General features: G+C 59.8%; 1 protein-coding gene across 5 annotated transcripts; it reads right to left on the reverse strand.

The window, feature by feature from the left end:
• Window positions 1–283: 283 nt before the first annotated feature.
• JUP (junction plakoglobin) lies at window positions 284–25826 on the reverse strand. 5 transcript variants are annotated; one of them, XM_068919352.1, is made up of 15 exons: window positions 25733–25826; window positions 11042–11271; window positions 9683–9933; window positions 8915–9153; window positions 8099–8300; window positions 7208–7352; window positions 6397–6500; window positions 4361–4699; window positions 3766–3921; window positions 3270–3389; window positions 2925–3075; window positions 2424–2545; window positions 2085–2124; window positions 1392–1561; window positions 284–1146 (listed from the first exon to the last, which is right to left on the reverse strand). In XM_068919352.1, the coding sequence occupies exons 2-14, from the start codon at window positions 11262–11264 to the stop codon at window positions 1416–1418; spliced, it is 2238 nt and encodes a 745-aa protein (XP_068775453.1). In that variant the 5' UTR covers window positions 11265–11271; window positions 25733–25826; the 3' UTR covers window positions 284–1146; window positions 1392–1415. The 5 variants fall into 5 exon arrangements, with proteins under 5 accessions (XP_068775453.1, XP_068775455.1, XP_068775450.1 ...); XM_068919354.1 differs by having other exon boundaries at window positions 9683–9936; window positions 25733–25790; XM_068919349.1 differs by lacking the exon at window positions 25733–25826 and adding an exon at window positions 24092–24889 and having other exon boundaries at window positions 9683–9936.
• Between the last annotated feature and the right edge of the window lie 138 nt (window positions 25827–25964).

Genomic DNA, 25964 nt, shown 5'->3' on the forward strand with positions numbered 1-25964 from the left:
CGTGACGGCCGGCATCGGCTCGCCGCAGCCAGCGCTGGCACGGCCTCATCCCGCGGGGCCGGCGCCCTGGCACGTGGACCGATCCGGCTGCCACGGGTCCCCAGGCCCCCAGGGAGGTCGTTTCACCTGAGCATCGAGTCTTCCTCCCGTGAGGTCGAGAGGACGATGCCCACCTCCACCTGGGGCGCTTGCGCCCGTCCGCAGCCTCCGCTGCACCCTGCCCCCAAAGGGACTTTGGTGATCTTCCCGAGCTGCCGGAAGAACAGGCTCACTGCAAAACGGGGCTGGGGAGGTTATTTTATTCTTTGCTTTGGTCTATACAAAAACAACTTACAGAAATAATAAAATCTTCCATTCCTGAACCACACTCCAGTAAACGTCCATCCCTTTCCAGTCGAAGCGTTAAACCACCATCAGATCTACAGCCTCTTTTAAAAATGCATTAGATAAGGGAAGAGGGGACGGAAACACACCACTCACCAAAAAGAAGGGAAACAGGTTAAAATGTGCAACAGAGATCAGTACAAGGACACAGTTCCTAATGCTGGAGTCACTCCTCTATTGTTAGGGTTAGGACAGGTAGTTACACAAAGTCAGCTCCCCAACGGCTGATCGGAAAGAATTAAACCGCAGACATCCCGATGGCTAAAATGAAGGTCCTGGGATATAGCACCATTTGTTTTCAGCAAACTCCTGATTGATCTGATTAAGTTAAAGTTCACAGAAAACAAAGGTTTTTTTCCCATGTTAGATTCCTTTTCTAGGACACTAACACACAGAACAAATATTGGGGAAATTAGAAAGCACAAACTTAAAGACGGCAAAAGCCGCTGGCACCATATTAAAAATAAAAAAAGAAATATATATTTATAGAAAAGACTATTGTGCCAATGAAAGGTCGATAACGATGCAGGATTTGTGTGTTTTAAAGCTTCAGAAACAGTATCTTGGATGCTGGATGCGGCAGTAGGTGCTTGAAGCAGTCCCAGGAGGAAGGACCTTCTCCACAGACCCACAGTGAAGAAAAAGAAAAATAAAACCTCTCGTGGGAATGGAAAAGTTTGTCGTCTCAGGCACTTCTGTCTCCCAAGTCCTTCTTGCGAAGGCTCAGCTCTGGGGCCACTCTCTTCTGTATAGAGAAAACACCTGCAGCGCACCACAGGAGAGCTCACGTTACACAACCGAGAGGGGATTTCGGAGGAGAGCCGAGCCCAAGGCCACCCGGGAACGGCTGCCACCCCGCGCCCGGCGCAGCAGCGGCTCAGCAGGGTCCAGAGAGCAGCTCCGACCTCGCCGTGCCCCAGCTCCGCGCCGGCCCCCATCCCGCTCCAGGGAAGAGCGCATTGGCGATAAGCACCCAGCACCCCGACAAACGCACGCATCGCCTCTACCTGGTGCGGGGCCTGAGGGGCAGGTTAGGCGAGCATGTGGTCAGCGAAGGGCGCCCGGACGCCGTCGCTGTAGGCGTCCATGGGGTAATCACCGTCCATGTCCATGTGCATGTCGATGGGGTCCAGGGGGATGTCACCCGAGTACATGGGGCGGTAGCCGGGGTCCAGCTCTGCCGGGGGAGAAGGGATATGGAACAACCTCAGCTCCCGCTGGCGACAGACTCTTCCAGGACTCATCCACCCTCCCAGTCCCCGGCAGCGCTGCAAGGGACGCGACCGCCGTTCGCCGTCCACCTGCCCCAAACCTCCAGGCCAGCCCAGGCACAAAGAGGAGCGCAGAGGGGGTGCAAGGCTCGAGTACGCTCAGATATGAAGGCATGCAGCAGGTCACTTGGCACCTGCAGGTTATTTTTAGCCTCAATGCCCACTGCCCACCCCTGGCTGGCCCCATCCACCAGGACCTTGGAGGACCACGCAGGAGCCACCCCCTGCGGTGGCCTGGGGCAGCCCCACACAAGCGACAGGCTGAGCATCCCAAGGCAGGCCTGGCTGGCACGTCACTGGCAGCTGCCCAAGACAACTTGTCGAGAGCATTTAAAATCAGCTCGACTTTGGTGAGAAGATGCATTTGGCCTGCCAGCGCAGAGCCTGAATGGGGGGAACCCTGCTGGAAGAGCTCGCGCTGTAACTCACCATCTGAGTAGGGCTCGTTGATGGGGATCATGCTCTGAGCCTGCGAAAGAAGGTGACAGTTTAAGAGGGGGATGCGTGTGCACGATGCTCAGCGAGTACGTGATGCTCAGCCCCAGCCCGTGGCCGCAGGAGGGCAGGCAGCAGGTACCGCGACCCAGGGCTGCTGGAGCCGGGGCTGCAGCCACCTCCCACTTCCAGCAATGTGCTCCCCTGGGAGCTCTAGCAGGAGGAGGAGGCGGCGGCAGTGGCAGTTTTTAGAGGCAGAGTGCAGCTTTCCCAGGAGGTTCCCGTTTCTCCAGGCTAGGCAGGGCTTAGTGCCGTGCCTCAGGGGATACTCACCGCCTCCCAGGCTGCGGGGTCGTGCTTGAAGAGGGAGTTGGTGAGCTCCACAGACACACGCTTCCTGTAGTCGGGGTTCTTGTCCTCGGAGATTCGGAAGAGCACGGCGGCCGCGTAGGTGGCTGGAGGGGGAAGGGAGGCAGCCTTAGCTCTGCGTGCCAGGCGGCAGCGCGGGGAGCCTCCCTCCTCCCTGCAGATGGCCCAGCCATCCCACCTCGGCTGCCTGCTCTGCAGTTCAGCACAGTCTGTGCCACCACAGGACGGTCACAACAGGCCCATCTGAGTGTCCCACACACCCCTAAGGCGCAGCAGCCCCCTCACCTCAACACCGTCTCCCACCGTAAGGCTGCTGCTCTGCCCTGTGCCTGGCAAGGCAATCTCTTCCCCCGCCTCTAGCGAGCTGCTCTCAAGGCGATGCTGCCCCAGGGGTGCCCGAAGCAGCAGACTGGCTGCAGCAGAACCGCGAGAGCCCCCAGCGCGTGACAGCACGGCTGCGCTCACCTGTCCCCTCGTTCCTGGAGTGCAGCAGCTCCATGAGTGGAGCCGAGGCTCCCTCAGCATCGATGGCATCTGCTGCCTCCTTGTCCTGGGCCAGCTCGCACAGCACGCCAGCCGCCACACGCTGGATGTTCTCCACCGGCGAGTAGAGGAGCTGTCAGGAGAGATTAGCAGCAACATGAAGCAGCCGGCACGGCTGCCTTTGTGTTCCTGATGCAGCCTGACACGCACAGGCGCCGCCAGCCGAGCGCCGTGGCCAGCCTGGCCCCCGTCACAGGGCTGCAGACGGGAGGTGGCACGGCATGGCACATGGCAGGAGCCTGGCCCTCCCCGTCCCCAGCCCCTGACCTGCACAAAGAGAGGGATCGTGTTGAGCCGGAAGATCTCCATCCGGTTCATGGGGTCCCGGGCCAAGATATGCAGTGCTCCTGTGCATCCCTCCACGATCTCCTCCATCTTCACTCCATCCTGCAAGGGGACAAGCGCTGAGCCAGGGCCCGGAGCAGCAGGCAGAACATGACCACACAGTGCCACCCTGAGTTTGGGGACAGGGTGACCCATCCTAGAGGAAGAGGGCAGTGGACGGGGCCAGCAGTCTCCAGCATGGCAGGGATCAGTCACCGGGTGGCTGTTTCTCTGCAACGTGACTGACACCGGGCTGCTCGGGGCAGGCAGAGCTCCTACGCACACGCAGATACCCGCGGAGGTGGGAGAGGAAGAGCACAGCAGCACCCCAGGAGACAGCTGCCTTTGCAGGGAGCCAGGCCATGCTGGGACTGGAGAAGAGGGGCACGGCTCGCCCGAGCCAAGGGGCACCCTGGCAGAACCTGCTGCCGGGACTCACTGTGTACGGCTGCTGTGTGCCTGCCGCTACGTGACGCTGAGCATCCTGGTGAGCCTTGACCAGCAGCTGGACCAGGCGCGGGATCACAGCGGCCTCCTGGAGCGGGGCATGGTTGGCCGGACACAGGGCCAAGTTGCGGATCAGACCTATAGTAGCCTAGAGGAGGAGAGGAAGGAGAGATTCAGCTTGAGCGGGGATAAGAGCAGCGACCCTGCAGGCGCTCTCAACGCCGGTCCCGGCCCGGACCCATCCCCCTCTGTGCAGCATGCGCTGACTTCAGCTTCCTGCAGCCCCGCCACGCTCCGGCACCGGATCCACCTCCCTCCCTGCGGAGGAGACTGGGGGCAAATATTGATTTCCGTAAAGCAGCAGGGCACGAGCAATTTCCTCCCATTAGCTGCCGTCAAGGACGCAGCCCTACGGAAACATGGCTGCAACAGCACAATCAAAGCAGGCTCCACGCACAGCACCAGCTGCAGACCCAGCCGAGCATCACAACAGGCAACACACCCCTGCCACGGACCAGCAGCCTGGGGGGGCTCTCTCAAGTCCAGTCACTGGGTTCCCCTCTCCCCCAAGCCTGCTGGCCTCTTACCTTGACCAGGGGCCACTGGTTGGGCTGGTTGAGGAGCTTGACGATAGCAGGGATGCCGTAGTTCAGCCGCACAGAGTTCTGCGCCATCTCGGCCTCGGGGTGCCGGCTGGTGAGGTGCCGGAGAGCGCACACAGCCGGCTCAGTGATGTCCTCCTTGTCGCCTGCCCGCAGGATGGTGTGGATCAGGGCCTCCACCCCATTAGACTGTGTCACCAGGGTCTTGTTCTTGCTGTTGTTGCAGGTCAGGTTGGAGAGGGTGCCGGTGGCACAGGTCAGCACGTTCACGTCGTCAGAGCTCAGTTGGTTGACCAGGATCTTGAGGACACCGTCCAGGCCCTCCTGCAGGAGCAGGGACAGGAGGTCAGAGCTCTGCCCCTCCTGGCTGTGTGGGATCAGAGCCACTTTCTCCTTTGTACGGGGAGGACACCCTGCACCAGGGAGAAGGAGCTCCCCTCCTGCAAGGACGGCTCCTTTTGTCATTCAGAGGATCTACCCCAAACATGCGCTCTTCCTCCCAAACCTGACTCCATCTCCCTTGAGATCCAGGCATGGGCATCTGCAGCTGTGTGAGCTCACACACCCCCTTGCTGCAGACCCCACCCTGTGCGTCCCCCCACCAAGCCCTCCCAGAAGGATGCTGGGTTTCCCCCTGGCCCTGCCCCACTGTTCCCGCTCCGAGACTCTGCTCGGGCCAGAGCAGGCAACGAAAGCAGGACGATGGTGTTTGCATCTAGCTGCAACACGTGGAGATCTGCCCATCTCGGCACTACAGTGCACCATTCAGCTGCTGACCTTTCTCTGGGAACCAGCCTCCCTTTGAGGCCCAAAAGACACTGTTGTCCAGGCCTGCAGCTTGCCAAATTTCAACATGCACAGGACTTGCACAATCCCACGGCCCCCAGCCGGCCCCTTCCCCATGCCAAAGGCCAACAATTGTTCACGTCCAGGCAGGGTTACTGGCTGCAGGGAAGCCTTGCTCACTGCAGCCTTTCCCAGCACAAGAATCCCAGTCCTCCAGGCTCATGTAACCACGGCTATTTCTCTGCATTGTTTGGAGAGCGTGAGTGACAGGCGCTCCACACATGTGCAGCTTTACTTAGAGTTTAACATCTCCACCAGGTTTTCCCTGCTGGAAACACGCAAACAATACAACCTCCAGCTGCTCCGAGCAGCGTGAGAAGCCAACGCTCCCTGAACAATCCTGGGGTCACCGCGACGAAGATCGCAGCTGCACGGGCAGCCGCGAGCAGCGTGGGCAGGGCCAGGAAGGAGTTAAAGGCGACACGGCCACATCCTCCCCTCGCTCTCTGCGGAGCCAGGGGACCGAGTTACATGCCTTCCAACGCAAGCCCAAATAGTTTCCATGCTGCATCAGGCGCTAATCTGTGCGGAGACACGGCCTGAGCACCACATGGAGAACACATCAGGAGACGGCAAAGGGCTGGGAAGAGCAGCCCTGGAGCAGAGCTCCGGGTCACCATCGCAGCCAGCTGCCACCCAGCCCCTCCACCGTGCCCCACAGCTCCCACTGCATCCGTGTCCCTCGCTGGGGGAAGATTTCAGGCAGACAGCGAGCGCCTGCCAGAAGAGTCTGGCAGAGCCTCCTGTGAGTCAGAGCAAACAGCAGCCCCAGCGATGCTGAGCTGCGTGCGTGAGCAGAGCTGCTGGTGGCCTCGTCCCTCAGCTGGGGACGAAGCACAAGCGCCGACAGCACAGTGACGCAGCTAGCCGGTGCGGGGACAGCCGTGGGCAGGGAGCAGCCTCCTGAGACTCCAGGTAATCCCCCGCTTCTGCAGGACTCAGGCACGACTCCTCTCGGCCAGCCCCAGGGCAAGCATGCCTCTGCAGCCGGCAGCTCGCAGGGATGCAAAGGCGAGGACAACACTTTGGATTTGCTGGTCTGGCATCAGCAAGTGGCTCAGCAGAGGGGAAAGCCCAGTGCCGTGCCCGGCAGACTGGCACAGTTCCCAGGCGTGGCCTGGAGAAGCTCTCCAAAAGGTTGTGCTGAAGCACAACTCTGGGTCCTGCAGACTCACCTGTTTGGTAGCCACATCAGAAAGGTTTCTCAGGGTCCAGAGACAATTCTGTACCAGCCTGGGACTGGAGCTGGTCAGGTGCTTGCCCAAAGCCTGCATGCCGCCTGTCAGGAAAACGAGACACACGGCGCATCTATAAATATCCAGACATGCAAAGCTTCCCTAGCACAGAGGAAAAGGGAGCAACAGCAGGTCTTTGCATGGCAAACGTAGGCTGGATACCACTCGACTGATGCCTCCAACGCACAACGTAGCCTCGTTCAGCTGAGGCTAAATACGGTGCAGGAAGACAGTTCCCTGCCGGCCAGCATGACTGGCTCCTGCCCACGCACAGTCCCAGGAAAGTGTCTTGAGAGGCTTTTAAAGCAAGAGACCAGGCCACGCAAAGGTGGTTTTACCTGGCTGTGCAAGGCACCGATGTGTCTTACACATCGGCTGTGAGATGGCACTAGCTCCTGGCAACCCGAACAAGGCAAGACAGCGACCCCTTGGACTTCTTCGTGGCCGAAGTCCCCAGGACTTCCCCTGGCCACTCTGTGCCCATATGAGAAGGGAGCAAACAGGGCCAGGAGGACGGTCAGCACATCACATGAGGGCTAGTGGCAAGCACAGGCAGGGCCAACCAGAGTCACTGCTGCAAGAGGACGAGGTCAGAGCCCATAGCACTGGGCTCCTGTCCAAAGGGCACCCTGGAAAGCAGCCTCAGGGAGCTGCCACATCATCCTTCATCCACCGTCATCCTCCTGTTTGCTTCAGGAGGAGGCCACAGACAATATCTCTGCAGTAGCAGCACCCCCAGTGCCTCCCTTACCAGCCTCGACGATGGCAGGCTTGTTGCTGGGACACACCGACAGCACCTTGAGCACCCGGCTCGTGGTCCAGAGCAGCTTCTCGTAGTTGTAGCTGCGCATGATCTGCACCAGGGCTTGGGGTCCTCCATTGGCCAAAATAATCAGCTGCAAGACAAAAAGGCCAGGGTTGGGGCACACGGCAGCTCTGGCAGGGCTCTGAGCAGAGCTTCCAAGAATGCTGGGCTGGTTTCTCCAGCTGGCACTAGTTAGGATGCAAGTCAGGCAAGAGGTCCAACTTCTCTGCATACGGGAGCACTTAGTTTGCCTCTACTGTGGCCATGCATTACCATCGCACTCACCTCCCCACCCCGAGCCGTTAGGGCCCTGTGCACGGCCATCCCCTGTCTCACCACCCTGGGCAGGACAGGCAGCATCACCCCCCCGCCACCACAGCCAGCATCAGAGCAGGTCAGCAGTACCCGACTTCACTGCCCCACGTAGTGCAGCCAGACGAGGCTGGAACGATTAGTGCGTAGGAGGAAGAGAAACAGCCTAAGAACAAATATAGAGACATTGCCTGGAGCAGGGGTGGGAGAAACCCAGCTGAGCCCATTTACTGGCCAGACTGGGACAGTCTGTGCTTTTTGGGGACATTCCACCTGTGGGAAGTCGGACACGAAAGAGTTGCAGACAACGCAACTGCTCGGCTTCTGGCTGCTGCCAGGAGGCAGAAGGGCCGAGACAATGGGCGCTCCCGTCCCTGCCCTCCCAGGCTTTGGTCTGCGAGTTCGGACGCACCAGAGGAGCGAGGTTGGGCAGTTGCAGCCACCTCCATCCCTCCCTCTATCAGCAGGGCCCTGCGTCACCGAGGCAGACAGTCGGCCAAGGGAGGCCAGGCTCCAAGGGCTCACCTTACTCTCCTGGTTCCCGTAGGCGAGGAGCTGAAGGCAGTCAGTGGTGATTGCGAGAAACTTGGGGTTGTTCTTGTTGAGCAGGGGAACCATCTTCTGCAGGCCGTCGGCCAGGCGCACAGCCATCTTGGCCCCTTCCTGGTAGAGCAGCAGGTTGTGCAGGGTGGTGATGGCGTAGAAGAGGACCGACTCGACCGGCGAGCTGCAGGCAGGCAGCACAGAGCCACATCAGCATGGGCAGCTCCCTCTAGGCTCACGATACCACAAGCACGGCCCCGAGGGCAGAGTGCCCTGCGTGGCGTGTCCCACTGAGTGACTTCTAGCACCCCCCCCACACTCCTCTTGGGGCACGGACGGTGCACAGCACCGCCATGCCTCACAGCCCCAGGGTTGCTGAGGAACCCCTCTGTGAAAGGAGCATCTCCTCCTTGAAGCACAGCAAAGACTGAGCCCAGGTCTCTGTGGACAAGGCGTTGCCACATGGACAATGCAGTTGAGGGGTTGCTCCCCTCCTCCTGCACCCATAACGTCTTCAAATGCAGCAGACACCCAGCTTGCTCAGTTTAAATAGGCTCAAGGTCTCCCACATCATTGTTGTGGCGTGAGTGGAGACGACAGACCCAGGTCTAGCTACATCTCACTCTACACAAGCCTTCTGCCCCCATTCACAGGGCACCATAGGTAGTACTACCCATGGCGCACCATGGAACCACCTCCACGGGGCTTGCAGCAAGGCTAGGGAGGACATCTTGGCTCTACCGTCCCCTCAGGGACACTCCAGAGGCCACGCTGGGCTCCCCGCCTGCATCTCCGCACCTGAGCATCCTGACAAGGGCTGGGATGCCGCCTGATTTGAAGATGGAGAGCAGGCCCTCGCGGTGGTGCGAGAGGTTGTGCAGGATGCTGGTGGTGCAGCGGGCCGTGTCCAGGTCGCTGGTGTTCTGCATGGTGCGCACCACGGCCGCCACGATCTGGGGCGACTGCATCAGGGCGCGGCGGGACGCCTCCTTCTTGGAGAGCTGGTTCACGATCATGGCCGCTTTACTGACTACCACCTGGGGTTGGGAGAGAAGTCGATGGGTTGGAGGGTGTTCTGCTGCTGCCCGCTACAGCGGGGACGCGTGTCCCAAAACAGGCCCCGGGGTGCACAAGGGTCCCCGCTCTGCCAGGCAAGACCTGAGTTGGGACGGTCTTGCATCCTAGCTGCCCCGCTGGGGAAGGTGGCATTCGAGCAGCAGAGCCTGCACAGCCAGTGCATTCGAGGACCGCTATTTTTGACAATTCTCATCCACGCTGCTCTAGGAACTACACTGCAGTTAGCAGCAGCAAGCAGCGTATGGTCCGGGCTACGGTACATGGCACTTTGCAGGGATAGGAAGGCAGAGGGTCAGGGATCTGGAGCACTGAGAGCAGGCAAGAAGCTCTCAGTGTCAGTGCAAAGCCAGTCTCAAGAGCCAAGTCAGAGCTGCAAGTGGTAGCGGACCCCGCGGGGAAGAGAGCCTGGCTGTGGTGCCGTGGCTGGGAAAGCATTGCCCCAGCAGCAGGAAGCCCAGAGACACACTCAAGCAAAACGTGCTTTCTTACCGGGTCCTCGTCGTTGAGCAGTTTGGTGAGCTCTGGGATCGCACGGGTGGCCAGCTCCGCATCATCCTGGTAGTTGATCAGGTGCACGATGGCAGATTTCAGCATCTGCGAGGGCTCCGCCAGGCGCTGCACGTTGGTCGGCTGCCCCTCTATCTGGGTGGTGATGAGCAGGGAACGATCCTCCACGGTCTCGGGGTACATGGCAGCCCGGACACGCTGGGCCCGGGTCATGGCCAGCTGAGCCTCCATATCTGCTGCAGGGAGAGACAGGGAGGCAGCGTTAGACTCCAGGCTCTCCCCGAGGAGCGTTCCCAGCGCTGCTTCCCAATTTCAATTAGCTGAGCAAGAACATAGCGCAATGACACCAGCAACGTCAGCAGTCCCAGCACGCTCTGCAAGGAGCCAGGGCTTCAAAGTGTAAACAGATACGGCAGCACAGAGATAAGACAACACTCAATTAAGCAGCATGATTAAGCAATTGTCACACAAGGCCCGTTAATTAAAAAATTAAGGGTATTTGCAACTCAGGACCAGATGGCATTGGAGATTAGGAAAAGGATATGGAGACCTTCCCCCTTGAGGTTGCTGGGACAAACAAAGCCCAGAGGGGCAGAGCTGCCGTAGCCAGGAACCTGGGATGGTTTGATCCCATCCCTGGTGGAGATCTGCAGTTCCCACCTCCACACGCGGAGCAGGGACCGCACCGGGCTCAGGAGGGTTTGCACTTCTCCACAGGGCTCTGCCTCCCCATGGGAACTGGGGCTTAAACTTTCCAGGGCCCCTGCCTCAAGGGAAAACCTCAGAAGCGACTGGAGCAACTCAACCCTCTTTTAAGGGGTAAACTGAGGGGAAGCATCTCCTTTGGCACTATGGGTTGCAGCTCCCTCTGCTTTGCCCTAGCAACAGAGGAAAGGGGCAGCAGAAAAAGACGGGACAGCCGTTAGGGATTTATAGCATACAGCAACAAGTTTGCAAGCTGCGCCGAGACAGGTTTGCCGAGCAGGCAGGTAGCAGAGCAGACGGCCGATCCGTGGGCTGGGATCAGATGTTCCTATCTCGAGCCAACCGACCGGCATGCTTGGATGTGTGCGCCCAGCTCAGCACTAGCGCGGGCTGGCTGTGCGCCGCCTCGACGCAAGAGCCTTTCAGCGCAGGGGAAGGAGGACAGGAGGGAGTGTATTTTAAGCAGCAACAACTCCCAGGGTGTGGAAGGCTCCGTGGAGGAGTGCCCAGAATAAGCACAGTAAGCACAGGCCATGGGAGAGTTTGTGGGGGAGGTGGAAGAAGGCAGGAACTGAGCAGCTGAGCCCGCAGACGAGCCCCATGCCTGCTCACCCCCCAGGGCCCCGCAGCCCCTACCTTGCACTTGGCTCTGGCCCTGGCCCCCTCCCTGGCAGTAGCTCGTGGTGGTCTTCTTGATGGTGTACTGCTTGCCGTAGACCTCGTCGTCGTCCCCGACGCACTTGCTGCTGACGGAGGGCACCTGGGTGTTGACGCCGGAGTGGATGCCCGAGTCGTAAGTGTAGGTTTGCTGCCACTCCGTCACCTTGATCGGCTGCTCCATCATGTTCATCACCTCCATGGCTGCTCTGCGGGGCAGGGAGAGCAGAAGTTACGCCTTCGGCAAAGCCGGAGCCTGGGATGCCGCAGGCGCTTTCCAACCCCTCTCCTCCGCGCGGAGCCGCCGCTGCGGGCCGCAGCCGAGCGCAGCCTGCCCCTGCGCAGCCCACGAGCAGATCGCTATCTGCCCTCCTCCTCCGAGCGAGACGAAAGGCGGCACCGAGATGACGAACCCACAGCTCAGCGCTTCGCCGCTCGTGTTCAGACGCGAACCGCGGCTGCCAGCGGCGCAGACCGCGTGCGCCTGGCTGCAGCCAGCGCCTGCCGCACGAGACCGCGGCAAAGGCGCGCGCGGAGGGGCACCACCCGCGCACCGGAGCTTTTTGCAGACTGGCTTCCGGAGACGGGACCTGGCGGAGAGCTGAGGACAGCCACAGGGCTCCGGCTCCAAGAATAAAACGAGCCTTTCAGAGGTCCTTCTGGGACACTCTTAGCGCAACTAAAAATAACCAGACGAAGCCAGGGGCTCGGCGCTCCCCGGCAGGCGCGTGGCTCGGGTCCCGGGGCCGGGCGCTCCCCGGGTTGCACCGAGCGTTGCCGGCAGCACCCTGGACGCTGGCTCCCCGGGATCGCCCAGGCCAGGGGGACGCCGCACGGCCTCCAGGCGCGTCGACCGCAGCCAGGAACGGGGTTTGGGTGCAAGCGGTTTGGGCGCAAGCCGCCAGCTCGCGGTCGCACGCCGCAGGCTGGGACCTGGCCCCAGCCCGAGCCTCGCCGCTGGTCCTCAGCCCGGGCGCCGGGGAAACTTGCCTGCTGCTCTAACCCGTCATGTTTTTAGCACGCCAAGCCCCAGTCTCGCTTTCCTGCCGAGAGCGACGCCTGCTCCTCTCCCGCCGGCTGCGCCGGGGGAGCCCCGGGAGGCAGACAGGTCTCTGCACACAGCCAGCAGGCGCGTTTATTTTAGGGAGCCGTGCTCCCAAGGCTGCCGAGCCCCTACCGGGGCCCAACCCACAGCTCCGACCGCCAGCACGAACGGGCCCAGGTCTGGGTTTCGGGCCCAGCCCAAACCAGGACCGTTTTCCCCACCAAGGGGTGACAGCTGGAGGAGGAGCAAGGTGGCTTTGTTGCACCCGCAGCGTGCACGCAGCTCCCAGGGACGCCGGAGCCGAGATGGTCGCGATCAGGACTGGTCGCGGATGGGCCAAGATCCGTTTCAGAGCAGGGCTGGCTTTCTCCTGTTTTTGTTTGGGGATTTTTTGGAGGAGGGAGGGTTAAAGCCCGCATGAGCTCACCGGGGCAGGAGAGAGCTGCAGCGCCGTGAGTCACCAGCCGGCGCGGCCAGGCCCCCGCGGCCCGCTCTGCTCCGGGGGCACCCCAGCCCGGGCGCCCACGCCGGAGCCGGCACCTCTCCCCCTTCCTCGCGTCCCCCCCGCACGAGGCAGCGGCGGGGCCCCGCCAGCCGCGCAGGGGGTGGAGGGATGAGTCAGAGTTTCAGACTCGATAAGGGGCCAAGGGAGCAGCCGCCGCGTTGCAGCCGCTGGAGCCAGCGGCAGCAGCGCCGCGTGTTCCCAAACGGAGGCGTAATTACCACCTCCACCAAACACTGATTCATGCAACAAGCCCGGCCAGGGCGGCCGCAGCTCTGCTCCGCTCCAAGGGCAGACCCAGCTCACGGCTGGGCTGGTCGAGGCAGCAAGGCCACCTCGCTCCCCTGCGTCCTCCCGGCGTGCCCTGGACCGCGCTGCCCAGCTGGGGAGGGGGCCGGGGCCGAGCCCCCCGCCAGCCCCGGCCAGGGTGTCCTGGGCCCCCTTGACGCCGGCAACTGAGTCAGGGCGTTGGGTGGTGGCCGAGGACGCAGATTGCACAGAGCGGAGGGGCCGGCGCGGCGTGCACGGGCTTGGCGCGGCTCGCCCCAGCGCTGCGGGCCATTCCCAGGGAGCAGCCGAGCCTGCGCCAGCAGACACTCACAGGGAAAGAATCTGAGCCCAGGTGCAAAAATTCATTCCTGACGAGCACAAGATGGGCAGAGGTGGGGACCCAGGAAGAGGCTGGAGCAGAGCAACCCCAGGAGGAGGAAAGCACAAGCCAGGGGCAGCCCAGGCCCTGCAGGTCCCACCAGGACGGTGCAGCCCACCACTCTGCAGCAAGGCTCCCCGAAACGTTGCAGGGTGCTGCTCTCATCAGTGCAATGCTGAGCTATAAAGTAGTAAGCTGCACGCTAAGTACTGCTCCAGCTTTAATAGGTTGTGCATAATGCATGTTTATAAGACAGTAAGAGACAAAGAGGGAGAGACCCACTAATGGAAGCTACCTGAGGTCACTTATTCCCAGGGCAGGGCGCAGGCTGGAGCTGGGTTTTCCATTTGGCACAACAGTGAGCTGGGTGGTGCACGGCACTGGGGGCAAGAGGCAAGCCCGGCTCTGCTCCCCGCACTGCGCAGGCGCTTGGGGCTGCCGCTCGAGCTCAGCCGGGGGTGTCACAGCCTTCAGCCAGCACCAGATAGGCATTTATGGACTCATTGCACCATGGTTGAAGGACCTGCAAGGAAGACAGCTTCCCTGCCTGCGGAGAAGAAAGCGTCCAGGCCTGGAGCTCGTATGCCACCTCGGAGGGGAGAGGCAGACAGGGAAGCATGCCGCGCTCGCCGGCAGGATGCGGCCCCGCTGCGCTCCCGCGGCGGAGGAGCTGGCACCGGCAGGGCTCACGTGAGCCATCACCAAACCCAGGGCCCAGCAAGGAGTGTGTGTGCAAAGGCCTGGCAGCAGGACAGCAGCCGGAGATACCTATCAGGTCCCCAAACAGACATTTGGAAAGCTGCCCTGGATGGGGGCAGGCAAGGGAAGAGCAGAGCCACAGGCATTAAAACTGCCTTTGCAGCAGAGGAGGAGTATAAATCCCCCATGGGCTTGGGAGCAGGCTCCCCAAAGCCGGTACAAACCGTGCCCACAGCACCCAGGGCACAGACCCACACAGCAGCACGCGGGCTGCACGCCCCGTCCTGGCAGGAGGGGCTGGACACCGCGCTCTCAGCCAGCCCACAACGGCTGCTCTGCAACTCAGGCATTTGACAGGCACTTAATTTCAAACATCCGTGAGTTTGGCTCAAACATTGACTTTTTACAGTTCTGCATTATGCATGAACCATCCCCCCACCATCACCCTCCTCCCTGTCTGTACCACCAGCCACTAACAGACATCAAAAGCTAGTCGAGCTATTCAGAGCTGAGACAGAGGCTCAGGTGCTCTGACCCAGACAAGCTACAAGCAGGAGAGTAGGTCCAAGCTAATGAACATCAGTATTAAGCCAGCTCAAAGTAATGGCCCAGCCCTGAGCCAGTGCCTCTGCCGCTCTTGTGCCCAGCGGGCAGGTGAGCTGGTACAGCCCAGGAAAGCACCTCGCAAACAGTAGAGACAGGGGTGAGTTACAAGGGTGCAAAGCAGCATTTGAGCTCCAGAGCTCTTCCTGGCCTGCTGCTGGCCCTAGATCTAGAGTCCAGGGAACATGGCACAGGCTAAAAAGTGATGCAAGCGCATTTTATCTAGGCAATCCCTGCTAGGCTGCAGCACCCCAAGCCAGGGGGACAGCTGGGCAGGGAAACGCCGCACACCGCGGCTACACATTCACATCACAGCCTTCCTCTGGGATCCCCTGCGAGTTCACAAGGGGCCACTGACAGCAAAGACCTGCAGGGTTTCCCCACGCTTGCCCCACCAGGGACAGGGGGAGCAGGTTTTACAGAGCTCAGAGCAGCCCTGGAAGGTTCGGTCCCCAAGAGCCCTCCGGAAGGGACTGCAACACCTTGTTAAAGGCAGCACTTGTCAGGGAGATCAGGCTACCTTGACCCACTTTCCTCCAGAGCATCACCCCGGTGATGGGCAGCCAGCCCGATCGTGCTCACAACAAGTTTGGTTGCTAGCACAGGCAGCCAGCAAAGCTGGAGGCACTCGAGGTGACAGGGCCAGCAGAACAAATGTCACTGCTCGCTGCCAGAGCCACTGACATTTTCTGTGCCCTGTGTCAAGCATGCTATGCTCACCACACCGTGAGGTCCAGACACCTGGGCATGAGCCTTTCCCCACACCTTCCACTGTGGGAGTTTGTCCTTGGACATCCTCCTTCCCCCCCATCAGCAGGGATCAGAGACCATACCCCAGCAGCAGAAAGCTGTTAAACCTGGTTCGACCTTCAGAAGGACCTGCTTGCAGCAAAGCCACATCAATGCTCTTGGGGTTGACAGTTTGCAAGGGAGCATGCAGCAGTCCAAAAGCTGGACCCTCCTCCCTCCCCCGCTAGGCTCAAGGGTCAGGAATTAGGTGAACTAGGTTATCAGTTCAGATAATGGGGAAAAATAAGGTGGAATTAGGGCACTCACAAGAATACCTGGTGCTCTACAGCTGAGAGCCATGGGCTTCAGACCCCCTCCACTACCTGGCTGCCATTCAGACACTTACTGCAAGAGCCTGGCAGTTATCTTCCTCCCAAGAACCTGTCATTAAAGCAAGAGAGGAAACGGTACACCAGGACAGAGCAATATTAGCATCACCACTGACCCACCGAGGCCCCAGCCAAGCTCCAACCTGCTGGCACAGGGTGCACAGAGCTGCAACCCTACGGGGAAATTGTCCCTTCCCCACATCGGGAACCTGCACTGGGGCAGATGTGGGGGAACCTGGAGAGATGGAGGGGTTGGGAGCGCTTGCAGCCAAATCCCTCGGCACAGCTTGCTGCAGCCCCAGCACCATCAGTGCAGGATGCGAAGCTGGTGGGCAGATGAGGAGCTTCAACCATCCCAGAAGCAGAGATGAGCTGTGAAAAGGTTAAATTCTCTCTCACCCACTTCCTGGAGTCAGGAATCCTAGTGAAAAAACAGAGGAAGCTTCAACTACTGTAAAAAAAAGACCAGAAGGCTCATCTGTCTCCAGAGTTATTTGATCAGAGTCCAGACAGCATCGTCTCTGTATAGACAATGTCTGCAAAGGAAGTCTCCAGTAAACACGCATCCTTTTGCCTGACTAGCCCTTTCCTTCTGCTCCCGTGGCAAGCCTCCTCCTTACGCAGGCCGGCCACAGAGTCTGAGCCTGCTCTGATTTACAGCTGAGCTGCCCAAGAAAAGCAGCAGCAGGAAAGCGATAAATACCATTTCATGCAAAAATAGTTACTGCCCAGGGACTTCTCAGCTTCTTGTCACGAAACCACTAGTGATGAGGCTCCTGCTGCCACCCTCTCCCCACAGGCACCCGGCTCATGGCAAGTCCCAGGTGGAGGAACTGGGCGACTCAATGGGACCCAGCACCCTCAGGTCAGTGGGTGGGGGGCACAGGAGCACCCTCACTTTAAGTCAAAGACACAAGCAGGCACCAGGAGGTGTTGCTAGTGGGTGGGAGAGGCTGCCCAGAGCCTGCAGCCTCTGTTCCCAAACACCCCAGCTCCCTTGGGTGCCTTTCCAGTGAATCCCACGTGCTCTGGGAATCTAGAAAGCCCCAGTGTTTCACGGGTGACTTGACCTCCTTTTAAAGCATCCAAAAGGAACACCTAGGGTGATTTCAGGCCCCAACAGAGCCGCCACGTGCCCGGCCACGCCACCCTTTGCGAGGGGGCTGACACCTGTACGCACCGCTGGGTGGCTGGGAGCACGCAGCGCTGAGGCTGCCCCTGCACACGTCTGGAGCACGCCGGCCTGCCCCACCTCGGAGAAGGACATGGGAACAGCAGAGCTGTCAGAGCCCGCATCCTCGCAAGCATCCTTCGCAGGCCCCGCAGAGAACAAAGAGCGGCAGAGCTGGAGTTGCCTCCTTTCAGGAACTGCATTGTGTTAGGGGGTGAGCTTGGCGGCAGGAAGCATGTGAGCAATTGTAATTACAGTTACTTAGGCTTTTAAGAAAGGAAAAGAGGCATTTAAGGCAATTCAACAAATGCAACGCAAGAAAAGACACTATTTTAGAAGCACTTATGCTAGAGGCAAGTCATCTTCAGTCCTCCCCACCCGCCTGGAAGAGCCAGAGGATTAGTTAATGCTCGTTTAGACCAAGCAGGGAAGATAGCAGGGCCTGCAGCAGACAGCAGCAGAGCCGTCCTAAGGCCAGGCGTGCAGAAGGCTTGGTGCACCCAGGAGAGCAGCACCTGAGAAAAGGCTCAGGGCTACCTGCGAAGCAGCAGGGTCCAGCGGGCAGCAACCCGCTGCCCGGCCACGGAGGTCCCCCACCGTCCTGCAGCACCTCCTGCAGCGAGGCCGGCGTCAGCGCCCGGAGGCGGGCAGAGCCCAGGAACGGCACCAGCGCGCTGACAGCTAATGAAGCGCAGGCAGACGCTGCAACAGACCCAGCGCTGTATAAAGGCTTCAATGGATTTGAAAAGGATCCCTTGCAAGAACAAGCAGCACAAGGAGGGAGAGAAAGGAGCTTTTCAAGACTGCACCAGCATCAATGGAAAGTATTAAAAGTCAGATTTCAGCCACCACAAGTCATTTCAATAAGGGCTTTACAGTGAAGATAAGCTGAGGAATTCAAAAGGGAATGAGACCAGCTTGAAGTTTAATGAGGAGGAGATGGGTAACAGAACAGTGATCTTGTTAGAAAGCAAGCCGAAATAGCACAGTGCCGTCCCCCAGCCTCAGCCCCGCTCCAGCCCTGCCCTCACCAGCCAGGCAAACAAAGGAGCCGAGCGCCTTTGTTCTCCTGGTGTTTGCACGTCCGGAGCAGCTCCCGGCCTCCCTGTCAACAAGCAACAGGCTCCGAGAACTTCGTTTCAAGCCACTCTGGCAAGGTAGCAAGGGGTGCAAGTGTCACTGTTTAGACTCACTAGACTCCTTAATTGGAGGACACTCTTAAAGTCATATTTATTTTTCAGCTCCTCTTGAAGAGGTTAAGTTCGAGAGCTGATGAAAGCCCAGAGCAAAGCCCCTGCTTTTGCTATTCACAGGGCTCCGTGGGTACCGCATCCTCCTCACAAAGCACAGCCGAGAGCCAGGGCTCCCCGGCAGCAAAAAGTCAACCTCAGCAGCATGTTTTCTGTGCAACAACCTGTTTTGCTCAGTTGATGCTCTCCATCAAAGCAGAGCTCCTTTTTAAGGAGCACGTTCCCTAAACCCTTTGAACCGCCTTGCCTTCACCGGAATTAACAGTTCCTGACAGCTCCAGCACGCATGCGAGTCCAGGCTGTAGTGTTTCACATCAGAGTGACAAGGTAGCATTCATTAAAAGTGCTCAGCATTCTCCCCTTGTGAGAACATGCACAACGCTGGCCGTTGCGATTCCCCTCCCACAGCATGCAAGCAGGGCAGACGAGCCCTTGCGAGGGCCACGGGGACCACAAATCCTGGGAAGCACGGGACACCCAGACACTGTACTTGCACAGCAGCAGCTGGCCAAGGTGCCCATCTGCCAAGCCACCGCACAGGCTGACCAGACAGCCGGCAGCGCGCAGCACAGCGAGCACTATCTTCCTGCAATGCATGCGTGGCAGCGCTCGGCACCAGCACTGATCCGACAGGTCTGCTGTGTCTTGGGCTGCTATTTTTCTACTGGATTAAGGTACCAGACTCGGAGCTGCTCCAGCGCCGAGATCTTTCAAGGCCAGCAAGGGCTTGGGTGAGGAACCACAGGATTGTCTTGGGTGGCCTCATATCTACTGCAGGCCATGAAGCCCAACCCAGTTAGAGGTGGCTGAGGCAATACAGGGTAACTGGTGTCTGACCTTGAGCTGGTGACAAAGGACAGAGAAGCTATTCTTCCCTGAAACAATGCTTCTGTTGAGACAAATCAGAATTTGATTTCTAACATGAAAGCCTGGCTTTGCCCTTCAAGTTTGCCCTGCCCATGAGCACCTGTATTCCTCCTCCTCCTCCCCTCCCATACATGCAGCTCCAAGAGCTGGCAGAGATGGTCCAAGACACCCTGGCACAGCTGTTGGGCAGGCTCCTTCCCATGCCCTCCTGGGAGGTGCTGGCAGAGGAAAGCCTTGGCCCCCACCAGCCTCCCAAGCCAGCACCCACCATCTGCCACCAGCAGGAGCTGCTGTGGCATACAGAAAACCGTTTGTCACCCCAGCCTGGCTCTGAGGAGCCCTAGCATGAGCCTTGCCAGGCCTGCAGCTGGGCAGGAGAGCTTCACACAAAGGCTGAGGGTCAGCAACTTGTGCTGCTCCTTCACTTGTGCCCCTTTACCACTTGTTTTGCATTGCTATGCTGAAATAAGGACATACACAACCACACACTCCTATGTTGAGCTCCTCCCTCATCCCTTGACCTGTCTTCCCATTAATAAATTCAGAAGAGTTGGGTGGTGTTGAAGCCTCCAAGTGCTATTTCCATTTTGGCAAATGCTGCATGGACTTTCCAGCATCCTGGGGATGCCAGAGACCTGCACGCTCGGGATCGCGGCAGCTCCAAGGCAACGAGCCTGACCCAGCCAGCACTGCACGCACCAGGAGCCGAGCGCCGGAGCGACTCGGCAAGGCCACCGCCCCATGGGGAGACCTGAGCCAAGGAAGGGATTTCCCAGGCACATTCCTCCTCAAGCTAAGACCAGGAGCAGAGGCACAAGGATGATGAAGACATGGAGCAGGAGACCAGCTGTTCTTGCACTTTGCAGGCAGAAGGAATTTGCCTGCAACAGGAACAAGCAGCAGAGCAACCAAACCAGGCACAGCTCCGGAGGCGGATGCAGCAAGAACACCCTACATAGAGGCCTCCTGCCAGACAGAGGGGCAAGACTTCATACAGCTGCTTTAAAAGCCCTACGGCAGCTCTGAGCTCCTCTTCACACAGTATCAGAGCAAGCCATCTGCGCTTGCAGACAGCAAGCACGTCCGAGCCCTGCCTCGAGTCGCAGCCCTCTCCATGCAAACCCGAGCAGGCGAGAAGAGCCAGCGCTGCTCCCGGGGACACGGCTCCCGGCGCAGGAAGTCACCCGCCGCGAGACGTCGCGCAGCCGCGAGCTTCCTCCCCACCGGCGGCTTCCCGGAAAAGGGGCAGCGGGTGCTGCCATCAGCGCGCTTTATCAGGAGGAAACAACCACGGCACTTGGCTCACAGCCACGCACCGAAAACCTGCCGCGGCAGCTTCGGACGGCGCATCTCTCCGCTGGGCGCTGCCGGCTTGTTTTGCTAGCATGGGAACCTGCTAAAGCACTGGGGACAGGAGGACCTGTGCAGGCTCCCCTCCTCAAAGTTTGCTGTTTTGTTCAAAACATCGCTGGGAAAACTTGCCATTTGTACTTGCAAAGGAGATCTGGCCCAGTACAATTAATCACAATAACTCCATCTGGAGAAGAAAAAATTATTTTGTTTTAAAAAGCACAAAGAACAATTTGTCCTTTTAAAAGCCTGCAATTATCACGTTCTTAATTTAGGCTTTGAGGCTCACGCACTGTTTCCAGCTAGAATAATGGTGCCCAAAAATACAGGCCTCCGCCACCTGGCCCCAACTCTGCCAGGCAAGAGCTGAATTCGAGGAGAGAGGGACAGGGCTGAGGATTGCTTCACCCTAGCTTAATTTCTCCATCCAACTGCATTACATCTGTAAAGTTCAAATGCTTCACAAGAAATTATCACCAACACCCGTCAGCACCCAGCCTGTCAGAGTGAGTTAATGATTTGTCACCAGGGCTCTGCCCGCGTGTCACAGTGATTACAGCAAGGCTCTCTACTGTGGCCAAAGGTCTCTCTACTACCAGCTAAGCAAAATCCATCAATACACCTTCAAAAGCCAGTGCCACAGAGCCCAGCACAGAGCAGGACTGCAGCCAGATGGATGCGACACCCCAAAAGCCCCAGCTCCACCCCAAACACCAGCAGCATCACAGGGATCCTAATTAAGGAGCAGGACTCCTTCCCATGCCAAGGAGGAGCTTGCAACACTCTCCCATCAGCAGGGATCGTTTGGCTTATTATCCTGGAAAAAGTTAGTAGCATCCAGCCTGCCCCATAACACTGGGGACTGATCACTTTGCTGCTGGAGATGTTCTCCTCTCCCTCCCGTCCTCCACAGCGGAGCAGCAATCACTTCCTCCATTCACAAGCTGCTGAACAGAGGTGAAGGACCTTCTCCAAGGTCACTGAAGAAAAGCACCTAGGGTCTATTTTCAGCTCCCAACCCTGCCTCAAGCACCAGAGCACACAGTGCTGCTCAGCCCAGGGAGGTTACTGGTGGGCAATGGTTTTGATCACCCAGGTGTGGGTTACTCAGAAAACACTCAGCAGCCCCAGCCAGGCCACTCCACCCCACCGCCAGCTCTGTGTTCAAACCAGCGACTCCCCGCTCAGCATCTTGAGAAGAGCCCGAAGACTCGCTCGGTTTAGATATCAGAGGCAGGAGCCACAGCGTGCTGCCTAATGATCCAAACCATCTGCATGCACGGCGTCCGTGCGAGGAGCCCCGCTTCAGTGCGAGGCTCCTGCCCTTTTCGCAAAGTGATTTCAGAACCAAACGACTGGAGCATTATGAAATGCCTCCAGGCCTGGCAGCATCCGCCAAAAAAACCAATTGGGGATGGCAGATTTAGAGAGAGATTTCAAACCACTAATTAGAAACATCTTTGTCTCCCACCTCTCCCCACTATAGCCATTTAGGAGAAGTACCTTATTTCTGCACAGGAGATGGGACATTGGGGAGGCGGGTGAGGAGTTTCGCCCGCCAAGGCGATTGCACACGCGAGCCCTGTGCCGTCCTTTCACTCAAAGGAGGATTTGCAGCTCTCACAGCGAAGCGGGACACGGGGGCTCAGGAGCCGTTCGAGCGACCATGCACGCAGCAAGGCTGGCAGGCAACGTGCTCCAGCTCCACCACGTGAGCAGGATCAAACCTGGGGCACGCGGAGGCACCTCTGCCGTGATGCAGACAGCTTTCCACCCCCCCCAGACACCGACATGCAGGCAACAGGAGAACGCTATAACCTACAAGAGAATTTGCAAGGCAAAAATCCAGCCTGGGGTCACGCACATGTTGAGGGCAACAGCAGCAAGCGCAGCGTGGTGAAGGTCAGGCTAAGCACCACCTTGTGCATCCCCTTCCTGCTCCCAGCCCCCAAAGCTTTGGGGCACAGGAACCTGCATTAATCAGGTCACCCCAATCCCTTGGATTGCAGCACCTCCAGGCCCTACGGAGCCAAAACCCATGCCAAACCCGAAGAGCCACTGTGTTTTCCCAGCACTTGCAATCCAAGATGGGCACGGTGTTCAGCCAAACATCAACGGGCTTAGCGAGGACAGGCAAGAACAGGCCTAAACACACCCAGATCGACCTGCAGAGCGTTTCGGGTGACGCAGGGCCAGATCCTGATGAAGGCAGCAGGGACAGAGCCGACAGCGCTGTGTTCAGAGACAAACCGGCCACCTCGTCCCTGTGCAAGGGACTCAGGTTTTGCCATCAGACTCGCAATTCCCACCTGCACAGACCAGCCTGAGACACCCTGCGCTCTCCCGACGCTGGGACCCGGAGAGCCCCGGCCGAGCCCGGGCTGCTGCACGGTCCTGGGCTCGCAGCATGTCCCCTAGGTGGGAAAGCACCAGCTGAAATAAAGGTAAAAGCTGGTGTCAATGCCACAAGAAGTCCAAGGCAAACTTGTGCTGTTTTTCTAGAAATTGGATTTCTTTTTAAGTGCTGCTAATTAGAAGCCAGCCTAATTTAAGATTTCCAAGACTGGTGAAGTCACGGTACAGACACTGCAATTAAAGTCTCACAAGCTCCCCGCAAAGAGCCTCTGCTCCCCGTGCAAAAAGCAGGCGAAGCGGGGCCACGGCCAGCGTCGCTCCCGAAGGCTTTGCCACCTGCGAGCAGCAGCGCGCCAGGCAGGACCATTGCCTTAAACCCCAGAGATCTGGGAGCACGATAAAAAGCCAAACACCATCGAGTGCTCCCACCCCAAACCACAGCCAGGAAGGGAAGCCATCGTCACAGGAATAACCTTCACCGAAAAAAGCCTCCCAGCTGCAAAACAGTTGCCTACTCCAGCTGCTAGATCTGATTAAGGATTTTGGGGGGGGGGAGAGGATAGAATTAATGGGGATTAGGACAATGCTGAATATTAAGGTTAAAATACAGCGCTGGGACCAGAGGTGAAATTCTTCAAGGTCTCCAGCTGCAACCAAACGGCGAGCTGCCAGCGCCACCGAGGCCAATGTTTGAAGTCGGAAGCGGAGCGCCGGCTCCTCCGGACCGCGCCAGGGACGCACGCGCCTCCCCGGAGCCGGCGGCGACGCACCCGGCACAGCAGCGCCCAGACAATAGACCATAAAGTCTATTGTTCGAAAGTGACTGCCGCGTCGCTGCTGCACCGACTCCGGCGGGTCGGAGCAGGGGGTTTCCAGCAGCCACTTTTCAAACTCCTGGAGCAGGGGCAGCTTGAAGGACCCAGGTGTCCTGAAGACGGCCCCCCATCACTTGTGCTAATGCAGCTGAGAACAGCGCACAAGCCAATTGCCTTCCCCCCCCTTCACATCTCAACCATTTAAGCCAAGAGTTTTTTACATTCCTGTCCTAATGGCCAACTCGTTTAAGCCAAATCTGCTGTAAAATGGGTTTTTCATGACACTTCATGGAACTCCTCCAGAGCAACAAACAATTACAGGCTTCACTTGCACAAAGACAGTTTAATTGGGCATTCTGCACTTTTACTCCAACAAACATCAATAAAAGACGCAGGAAGGGACCTTTAGACCTCTCCAGATCCATTACCGGAGAACGACGCATCAAGCAAACGCCATCTCTGCCCGTCTCCTCCCAAGAAGCAGGGCATGGGCCAGCCTGGCCACACATCCACGTCCCAGCCAGGGATGCACCAGGCACAGCCCCAGCTGCAGACCCAAAACACCAGCTCCTTCCTCCTTCCGAAACACCAACGCCAAACGTTACCTGGGGGAGCAGCACTGCGTGAGGTTTGCTTCCCGTCCCGCTTGCGAGCTACGTCCACCCAAGGGGTTTCCGACCCCCAGGGAGTAGGTGGACAGCAAAGCCCGATCAAGTCCTACCAGGGATGACGCAGCTGCGGCCGCCCTGGGCCCCAGGGGACCAGCCAAGGACAGGCGGTGCGAGCCATCGCGGCCCTTCCCTGCTTGCAGGCACGGGGCTGGCGCTCACGCGCTCCTCTCGCGGCAGCAACGCCTCTCTCCAAGTTCCTCGTACACCAGCCTACGTTTTTTCCTCCCCAGGCAACTCCCAGCAATGTTTCAGCATTATCCTTTCATCTGCGCCGTAAACCTGATTAATTAAGCTAATCACTTTGCTAACGCAATTAGAGCCCTCGCTCCTCTCCAAATGCCAAGCAAAAATGACAGCAGTTTCACCCCCTCTCCATCTTCCTAGTTTCCCTGCACAGATCCTTGCTGTCAGCTCCTTGCAGGGGTTTTGGCTGGGGAAAAACTCCTTTTCTCTGCCAGCGGGCAGCCCCACTCGCAAACTTTGGTGCCGGCGAACCTCGGTGCTTCGCAGGTGCACCAGCTTCCCCGGGGAAAGCGCTCTGCAAATACCACCCGCCACGGCGAGCACCCAGCGGGGTGGCGAAGCCTGCGTGACTCGCAGCACGCCAGCCCGGGGCGCACCCCACGCGCGGCCGCGGCTCCACGCCAGCGCCCCGGAGCCGAGCGAGGCGCGGGCGGACCGAGGGGCCACGCCGAGGACGGCGGCCGCAGTTTGCAAAGTCGCTCCTGGAGTAAAGGAGCCGGAAAGTCCGGCCGGGCGCCCCGGGGGGGGGGATCGCTGCGGGCACCGGTCGGACCGGGTCTGCAGCGCACCCGCCTCGGGGGCTTCAGCTTGTCACCGACCCCCCTTCGGGGGCGACAATTCCCTCTTTTATACATATAGTATTTTATAATATGTATTTGTATATATAAAAGGCAGCTTCGCTTCAGCTCTGCCTCTAGCGGGAGCCTCTGCCCCGACCCCCGGGGGGGCCCCCGGCTGCCGCCCGGCCACTCCCAGCCCCGGACGCCGGGATCCTCCCAAACCCAGGTTAGGGCGAGGCGCTGCCGGACACCGGGATCCTCCCAGCCCAACCCCAGCTTCAGCCGGAGCCCGGACGCCGGGGCCCCCCCTCCCCACCCGGTCCGAGCCCGGCCGCTCCCGGACGCCGGGGCCCCCCCTCCCCACCCGGTCCGAGCCCGGCCGCTCCCGGACGCCGGGGCCCCCCCTCCCCACCCGGTCCGAGCCCGGCCGCTCCCGGACGCCGGGGCCCCCCCTCCCCACCCGGTCCGAGCCCGGCCGCTCCCGGACGCCGGGGCCCCCCCTCCCCACCCGGTCCGAGCCCGGCCGCTCCCGGACGCCGGGGTCCCCCCTCCCCACCCGGTCCGAGCCCGGCCGCTCCCGGACGCCGGGGTCCCCCCTCCCCACCCGGTCCGAGCCCGGCCGCTCCCGGACGCCGGGGTCCACCCTCTCCGAGCCCGGACGCCGGGGCCCCCCGCCCCGGTCCGAGCCCGGACGCCGGGGCCCCCCGGACGCCGGATCCCCCCCCCACCCCCACGCCCCGCCGCTCCCGGCCGCCCGCTCCCGGCCGCTCACCTGCGCCGCCGCGGCCCCTGCGCGCACACTGGCGGCCGCCCCGCTCCTGCCCGAACAAAAGGCGAGCAGCGCCCCGCGCCGCCCCGCCCCCGTCCCCGCCCCGCGCCCCGCCATTGGCCCGCGCCCCCGCCCGTCACGCCCGCGGCGGGCCGGGCGCCGCCACCGCCCGGACGTGTTTATCGGCTCCCCATTGGTGGCGACGCGGCCGCCCCGCCCCTCGCCCGTAGGTGAT

The sequence above is a fragment of the Struthio camelus genome, chromosome 25 (assembly GCF_040807025.1).
Source record: "Struthio camelus isolate bStrCam1 chromosome 25, bStrCam1.hap1, whole genome shotgun sequence".
Classification (NCBI taxonomy): Eukaryota; Metazoa; Chordata; class Aves; order Struthioniformes; family Struthionidae; genus Struthio; species Struthio camelus.

What these genes read in the sequence shown, in the direction of transcription:
- JUP (XM_068919354.1), bottom strand. Translation starts at nt 11,264, where the DNA reads ATGGAGGTGATGAACATGATGGAGCAGCCGATCAAGGTGACGGAGTGG. An exon ending in GCCCTTGTCAGGATGCTCAG is followed by an intron (nt 8,301 to 8,914) that starts GTGCGGAGATGC and finishes GCCTGCCTGCAG; the next exon opens with CTCGCCGGTCGAGTCGGTCC. An exon ending in CAACGAGCCCTACTCAGATG is followed by an intron (nt 1,562 to 2,084) that starts GTGAGTTACAGC and finishes CTCCCCCGGCAG; the next exon opens with AGCTGGACCCCGGCTACCGC.